Source organism: Rhinopithecus roxellana, chromosome 11, assembly GCF_007565055.1.
Source record: "Rhinopithecus roxellana isolate Shanxi Qingling chromosome 11, ASM756505v1, whole genome shotgun sequence".
NCBI lineage: Eukaryota > Metazoa > Chordata > Mammalia > Primates > Cercopithecidae > Rhinopithecus > Rhinopithecus roxellana.
The window spans coordinates 80,574,658-80,582,069 of record NC_044559.1 but is presented as its reverse complement, the minus strand read 5'-3'; the positions used below and the strand labels follow the sequence as shown (position 1 = coordinate 80,582,069).

The window sequence follows — 7,412 nt, the reverse complement described above, 5'->3', positions numbered from 1 at the left end:
TCGGGGATCAGGCTTGTGCAGGGTAGCACCTGGGGACCTGAGGGACCTGGAGGCCCTCTTGTATCCTGAAGTAGGACCTTCCAAGACTTCACAAGTGCTGGCTCCCTTGCAGGGGTTGGGGAGCTGGGGATCCCAGATCTGCCTGTTGCGCCGGATGCCCCGCGGCTCTCTCTTGGACTCTGGCACTGGGCTCTTCTGCTCGATCCTTAGGAAAAGTCGGGAGGCCTGCTTTATGCATCTCTCTTGGACCTCAGTTTCCCCACTCGTGGGAGGAGGCAGCTGGACGATTCCTGAACGGACTTCCCCTTGCTTCCTCAGCAGGTGGAAGAGAGCCCACGCGGCGCCTGGAAATGGAAAGCCAGTGAAGGCTGCTTTGGGCCGGGGCAGCGGGTGGGACCCGGCGGGAGGGATTCCAAAGAGACCGCCGGGAAGGCTAGAGCTTGGAATTCCGGCTCCTCGGAGTCCTGGCCCTCCCCCACCGCCGCCTCGGAGCTCGGCACACCTTGGATGGGGGAGGCGGGCAGCTCCTAGCCCCGCACCCCAGGAGGCGCGCTCGGAGGGAAGCCGCCACCGCGCCGCCTCTGCCTCGGCGCGGAACAAACGGTTAAAGATTTTGGGCAGCGCCTCGCGGGGGGAGGAGCCAGGGGCCCAATCCGCAATTAAAGATGAACTTTGGGTGAACTAATTGTCTGACCAAGGTAACGTGGGCAGCAACCTGGGCCGCCTATAAAGCGGCCGCGCCGTGGGGTTTGGAGAGCTGGCGGCGGCGGCAGGTGGCGCGGGAGGTCGCGGCGCGCCATGGGGCTCCCGGCGCTGCTGGCCAGTGCGCTCTGCACCTTCGTGCTGCCACTGCTGCTCTTCCTGGCTGCGATCAAGCTCTGGGACCTGTACTGCGTGAGCGGCCGCGACCGCAGTTGTGCCCTCCCATTGCCCCCCGGGACTATGGGCTTTCCCTTCTTTGGGGAAACCTTGCAGATGGTACTGCAGGTAAGGGAGCATGGGGCGGGACAGGCCTCTTTCCCGGAGCCCGGAGCGGCTCTGGGCTTCTGCTGAAGTCGGGGTAGGCGCCCCCGGGAGGCAGGCGATTGCGGCTAGGAGCAGGGCTGGCGGGAGGCGCGGCGCTCCCCGGCGCCCCCTCATGCCCGCCTCTCTCCTCGGGCTTCCTCCCACAGCGGAGGAAGTTCCTGCAGATGAAGCGCAGGAAATACGGCTTCATCTACAAGACGCATCTGTTCGGGCGGCCCACAGTGCGGGTGATGGGCGCGGACAATGTGCGGCGCATCTTGCTCGGAGAGCACCGGCTGGTGTCGGTCCACTGGCCAGCGTCGGTGCGCACCATTCTGGGATCTGGCTGCCTCTCTAACCTGCACGACTCCTCGCACAAGCAGCGCAAGAAGGTGGGGGCGGGAGGCGACGGATGGACAGGGAGGGGGACCCCATTTATGACAGGAATTCCGGCTGGTGGATGCTGGGCGCGGGCTAGCAGCTTGATGTTGGCTGGGACCTTCTGCCAGCTCCAGGTTAGCTTTCCCAGCTCGGAGAGTGCCATGTGTCTGGCAGGACTGGGGGTGTCTGGAAGGGGACGGCGGTAGACGAGAGGGGCGGATAGAGGGTTTTAACGCTCTCCCCTCCTCGGGGCTCAGGTGATTATGCGGGCCTTCAGCCGCGAGGCACTCGAGTGCTACGTGCCGGTGATCACCGAGGAAGTGGGCAGCAGCCTGGAGCAGTGGCTGAGCTGCGGTGAGCGCGGCCTCCTGGTCTACCCCGAGGTGAAGCGCCTCATGTTCCGAATAGCCATGCGCATCTTACTGGGCTGCGAACCCCAACTGGCGGGCGACGGGGACGCCGAGCAGCAGCTTGTGGAGGCCTTCGAGGAAATGACCCGCAATCTCTTCTCGCTGCCCATCGACGTGCCCTTCAGCGGGCTGTACCGGGTAAGGGCGGCTAACGGGCTGCGGACTAGGGGCGCGGGACCCGGGCGTCTGCTCACCTCCGCGCGCTCTCTGCGCTCAGGGCATGAAGGCACGGAACCTCATTCACGCGCGCATCGAGCAGAACATTCGCGCCAAGATCTGCGGGCTGCGGGCATCCGAGGCGGGCCGGGGCTGCAAAGACGCGCTGCAGCTGTTGATCGAGCACTCGTGGGAGAGGGGAGAGCGGCTGGACATGCAGGTGAGTGACGGCTTCAGACCAGGCATTGCGGAGTTTGGTCCCCTGGCTTTCCAAGCGTGGTTCCTGGGGTCCCCAAAGCGCGCGCCTGGGACCCAGCTTTCTGGAGTGGGCGGCCCTCTCAGACTACAGTGATGGAATCCCGAAGGCTGAGACGCCGGGTCAGGAGAGCTGCGGAAGGGGCTGCGGCGGAACTGGGAGCGTCCCCTAGCCTTTCCAGGCTTCAGAGGGAAAGTTGAAATTTGCAAAAATGTTAATAAAGAACCTTGCGATTTTAATAAAGCTAAGACTTTAACTCAGGAGTTTCCGGTAGAGTGGGGTCGTACTCGCCTTACTGCTCTAGCTGAACTAAAGGGACTTTGCATTTTGTTTAAAGATATTGCTTTCCTTGACTTTCTGTCAGCAAAACATTTAGCCCTTTTAGTCTTCCCTCCAGAAATCTCAGTTCGATTCTGAGTAATCCTTCTGTCAAACCGCATGCAGACTTGTGAGAACGTGGATCTTACTCTATTTTAGGCACTAAAGCAATCTTCAACCGAACTCCTCTTTGGAGGACACGAAACCACAGCCAGTGCAGCCACATCTCTGATCACTTACCTGGGGCTGTACCCCCATGTTCTCCAGAAAGTGCGAGAAGAGCTGAAGAGTAAGGTAGGGAGACTGGGACTGGAGGTGTCCTTACTAGCTTAGGAAATTCAGCTGCTCCCTAGCCAACTTCCGAATAAGTCAGTGTGCTGCCTTCATGGAGTGTTTTGAAAGTGCAGGGCCCAGGGCTGTGTGAGCCAGTGGGGAGAATTAGCTTTGTGAATAAACAGGATGGAGTCTTGAGCTGTGATCCCACTTGCGCAGGGTTTGACCTTGTATTCATTTCTACCCCTCCTCCACCTTTTGCTGAACCGAGGAGATTCTCAGATAGGTTCCACTTTCTTGAATTGGTGTGTCCGAGGGCATACATAGTGTGATCAATGTGAATAGCTGATTAGTGTGGGTGGTGGTGGTGAGTAGGAGGGTTGTGGGGGCGGGGCAAGGGGAGAAACTTGGCCCTTCTAACTGGTGAGCAGCATTCTCTTGGGATTGTAAATAGATAGTGAGTTTGGGCAGGCCACTAGCTGCTGTTTCCCCCTCCCAGTCTCTCCCATCATGGGGCCCTTTGGGTTTAGTCTCCACTTAAGCCCTGTTTACGTCTGCTGGGATGATTTTATTGGAACACAAAATAACTGTTCACCTCTGTATGACTGTTTTGATAGGGTTTACTTTGCAAGAGCAATCAAGACAACAAGTTGGACATGGAAATTTTGGAACAACTTAAATACATCGGGTGTGTTATTAAGGAGACCCTTCGACTGAATCCCCCAGTTCCAGGAGGGTTTCGGGTTGCTCTGAAGACTTTTGAATTAAATGTAAGTTAAAATTCTCTTCCTTCTCCCTTTTGTTGTGGTTTAAAAAACTCCTCTTGCTTCCCTATGCTGTGGCTGCAATTCTTATGCTTTTGATAATTGTTCTGCCCTATATGAAGGTGTGTTTCAGCAACCTGGATCCACCTTTCTCTTTCTACCTCTCCCTTGCTTTTAGCTCATAATTTTCCCCAAAGATATCAGTGACTGCTTTTTGTTGTTGAAAGTTAAATTCCAGTTTGTCAGCCCTTGGGGTTTCATAATCTTTTGCAGGGATACCAGATTCCCAAGGGCTGGAATGTTATCTACAGTATCTGTGATACTCATGATGTGGCAGAGATCTTCACCAACAAGGAAGAATTTAATCCTGACCGATTCATGCTGTCTCACCCAGAGGATGCATCCAGGTTCAGCTTCATTCCATTTGGAGGAGGCCTTAGGAGCTGTGTAGGCAAAGAATTTGCAAAAATTCTTCTCAAAATATTTACAGTGGAGCTGGCCAGGCATTGTGACTGGCAGCTTCTAAATGGACCTCCTACAATGAAAACCAGTCCCACCGTGTATCCTGTGGACAATCTCCCTGCAAGATTCACCCATTTTCATGAGGAAATCTGATGAGCTTGAATGCTCAAACCTCAGACTTACTGCAAGTGTACATATGAGTTTTTAAGGCGTGTTGTGTTGACTTTATATTTAATTTCTAAATGTATATTATAATATTTATGTGTTTTGACTATATTACCACAATCTTTAAATATTAAAATAATGAATTTGTATTATTTCCAAATAAAGTAAAATTTGAAGGTACTTTTCTGGTATTTAAGATTCCTGTTGGGTAAAATTCACCAGTTTAATATTTGCTTAGTGTATTTAACCAGATTTTACAATGCCCACCTGGGCTTATCTGTGCATCTCTGCTTTCTGTGAGAAGAAATCTTAGCTGCTTTTTATGTTAACAGTTATTAGAAAATACATGTGTGTGTGTGTTATTCCAGACATTTCTCTGTAAATTCTTCTACAGTCATTTAGATTCCCTATTTGGAAAATTGATCTACGTTAATTAAAAAAATTTTTTTGGTTTGCTTTACTTTAGGGAAAAAGGTAACACTGAGAACTGTCACTGTAACCCCTCCAGCTCATCTAACATGTCATAAACATAATAAATCTGTTCTCTGAAGTGAAGGTTTTAGATAAGACAAAGCCAGTCACTCCAGTTATGGACAGTTCTTGACTAAAATGAGACCAGAAATCACTGGCGTGTCACCTTTACTTAGAAGTTGCATATGGAAACAGTATTAGGAAAGGCAGCATCTCTGGTTTAGATAAGCTAAGCCCAGGTTTTCTTTATGCAAAATGAGGCAGGAGGAGCAGATTTAGCAAACTGACAGATAAAGTTTTTATCTATCCCAGGCAATAGGGTGTGAGCCTGACATGACTGATAAAATGGCCCAGTCATGACCCTGTGAACCTTGGCTAACCTCCGTGAAAGCGCAGTTTTGTCACATTTCTGACCCTGGCATAGCCACGGTCTGAACTGAAGGCCAGACTCTCAATCCAGAAAGGTTAGCCCCGGTGACTTGCTTATGCAAGCACATTTTCGGTTTTGGAATGGCACAATCTGCTCACTGAACCTCTGATGACTTGTAGGTTTTAAACTTTACATTTTTCATTACAATTTTAGAATTTGGCAATGCTGCAGAAACCAGGTGGTCTGAATAGGTGTTTGAAAAGTGTTCTGTCTACAGTTAGTTGTGTGTTCTACCTGACTGTAGTTTTTTAGGTAGAACTTGAGTTGTTCTTATTGTTGGACTACTCTGAATTTTAAAGGATGTTTATGTAATAACTCATAATGCCTTATAATGCCATTAAAAAATGAGACATTACAGGCTATGTAGTTTCAGCCAAAGCTTTAGTGTACTATAGTGTGCATAGATGACTCTTCTACCCCTAACATTTGTCCTGTACATTTCCAGCTAGGAGCATGCTAGACTGAGGGCATAATTATTTCAGATAATTTATACAAAGGCATTTTAAAATTCAATTTTATTTATTTATTTTTCGAGACAGAGTTTCACTCTGCACCTAGGCTGGAGTGTAGTGGCATGATCTTGGCTCACTGCAACCTCTGCCTCCTGGGTTCAAGTGATTCACCTGCCTCAGCCTCCTGAGTAACTGGGATTATAGGTGCACACCACCACGCCCAGTTAATTTTTGTAATTTTGGTAGAGACGGGGGGCTTCCACCATGTTGACCAGGGTGGTCTTGAACCACTGACCTCAGGTGATCCGCCCACCTTGGCCTCCCAGAGTGCTGGGATTACAGTTGTGAGCCACTGCGCCTGGCACAAAGCCATTTTACAGGATTTTTTTTTTTTTTTTAAACAATCTTGCCCTGTAGCCCAGGCTGGTGTGCAGTGGTGCAATCTCAGCTCACTGCAACCTCCACCTAACGAGTTCAAGTGATTCTTGTGCCTCAGCCACCTGAGTAGCTGGAACTATAGGTGCATGCCACCATGCCTGGCTAATTTTTGTATTTTGGGTAGAGATTTGGTTTCACCACATTGGCCAGGCTGGTCTCGAACTCCTGACCTCAAGTGATTCATCCACCTTGGCCTCCCAAAGTGCTGGGATTACAGACATGAGCCACCGTGCTCCACCTAAAAGAGTTTTAATACTCTTCATTCTTCTGGAGGACAGCTGGCCTTTAAAACACTATCTTCGCTGACTTGGTGGCTCTGTTTCTCTGTGAGTGTGGTGCAGTTGGAAATCTGAGCCATCTTAACATATATATCATTCATTTTTTAATCTGGGGCGCTTCGAGGAAAGTGCTTCTGATTTGCATTTCCCAGGGCTAGATTTAGCCCAATTATCCTGATCAGTTACAGAGTAGCAAAGAATTCATCTTGAAAATATGTTAAAAACACAATCTTTGATCATGTGCTTCGTGTAGAGTCAAGGCAGTCTGGAAGCGTGTGAGCAAGGCTGCTGTCTTGGACAATGGGCCTAGGTTACATCTCTCTGGGTCAAGCATGTTTTATGGCACAGGCACCTCTGGGCTGGTGTCCACGTGATGGAGAAATGATGTAGATTTGGCCAAAACTGTGGAAGGAGGGGACATGACCCCTCTTGGACTCACTCTGGAAAATGACCCTTTGGGCTCCTAGCAGCATGGTGTAGTGATAGGGGTGCTGTGCTGTCCAGGGCTGCGGGTGGGTGGCCAAGCTGATGCCCTCTGCTTCCCCTTGCACAATGCCCTTTGCCCTTGCTGCTTCCCATGTTCTCTTCAATCAGGAATGTGGTGCCACCAACGACAGACCACTGTCAGGACCAAGATGTGAAAGCCTGAGGCTTCAACATTCAGAGGGATTGGAGCCTTTAACCTAGCAAGGTCCTTGGAGGCCCAGAGAGAGACTATAGTTTTCCTGGGGCCACACAGGAAGTGGCAGAACCAGGAAAGACTTCCAGATGCCATTTTTTTTTCTGCTTTCTTTTTTTAAACAGCTAATAACACTTGCCCCATTTCTTTCTAACTCGTTGTTGCCAGACACATAATCCAGGGGTCTCAACTTTCTAACTTCCTTTTATGTCCCCTGCTACCACTCCCGTGACAGCACAGATCAGTTCTCTTGCAGGTCCCCAGAGGCGGTTGGTGAAATGGGAGCACTGAGAGGAGGTGGCTGCTCCCTGAGACTCCCTGTCCCCTGTTAGGGTTTCAGTGCTTTTTGCACCGTGTTACTCTCCAGAGATCCACAAGGGGGCGGGCCTCTCCCTTCTATGCCAGGCTCAGAGGCCAGTGGTTTTCCCCACCAGTGTCCACGAATTCCAGTGTCCAAGACACTGGCCCAGGGCC

At 50.8% G+C, this 7,412-nt stretch overlaps 1 protein-coding gene across 3 annotated transcripts; it reads left to right on the top strand.

Annotated features, from left to right (window-relative positions):
- The first annotated feature begins 262 nt into the window (after window positions 1–262).
- Window positions 263–4,370, top strand: LOC104676509 (cytochrome P450 26A1). Of its 3 annotated transcripts, none has more exons than XM_030940964.1 (7): window positions 263–987; window positions 1,173–1,520; window positions 1,644–1,934; window positions 2,014–2,172; window positions 2,686–2,820; window positions 3,417–3,569; window positions 3,837–4,370. In XM_030940964.1, the coding sequence occupies exons 1-7, from the start codon at window positions 799–801 to the stop codon at window positions 4,176–4,178; spliced, it is 1,617 nt and encodes a 538-aa protein (XP_030796824.1). In that variant the 5' UTR covers window positions 263–798; the 3' UTR covers window positions 4,179–4,370. The 3 variants fall into 3 exon arrangements, with proteins under 3 accessions (XP_030796824.1, XP_010379633.1, XP_010379632.1); XM_010381331.2 differs by having other exon boundaries at window positions 268–698; window positions 1,173–1,397; XM_010381330.2 differs by having other exon boundaries at window positions 704–987; window positions 1,173–1,397.
- Window positions 4,371–7,412: the final 3,042 nt, after the last annotated feature.

Excerpts from the sequence above, each read along its gene's own strand:
- LOC104676509 (XM_030940964.1), top strand. The coding sequence starts at position 799 with ATGGGGCTCCCGGCGCTGCTGGCCAGTGCGCTCTGCACCTTCGTGCTG. Across the intron at positions 988-1,172 it reads CCTTGCAGATGGTACTGCAG|CGGAGGAAGTTCCTGCAGAT; the intron begins GTAAGGGAGCAT and ends TTCCTCCCACAG. Across the intron at positions 3,570-3,836 it reads TGAAGACTTTTGAATTAAAT|GGATACCAGATTCCCAAGGG; the intron begins GTAAGTTAAAAT and ends AATCTTTTGCAG.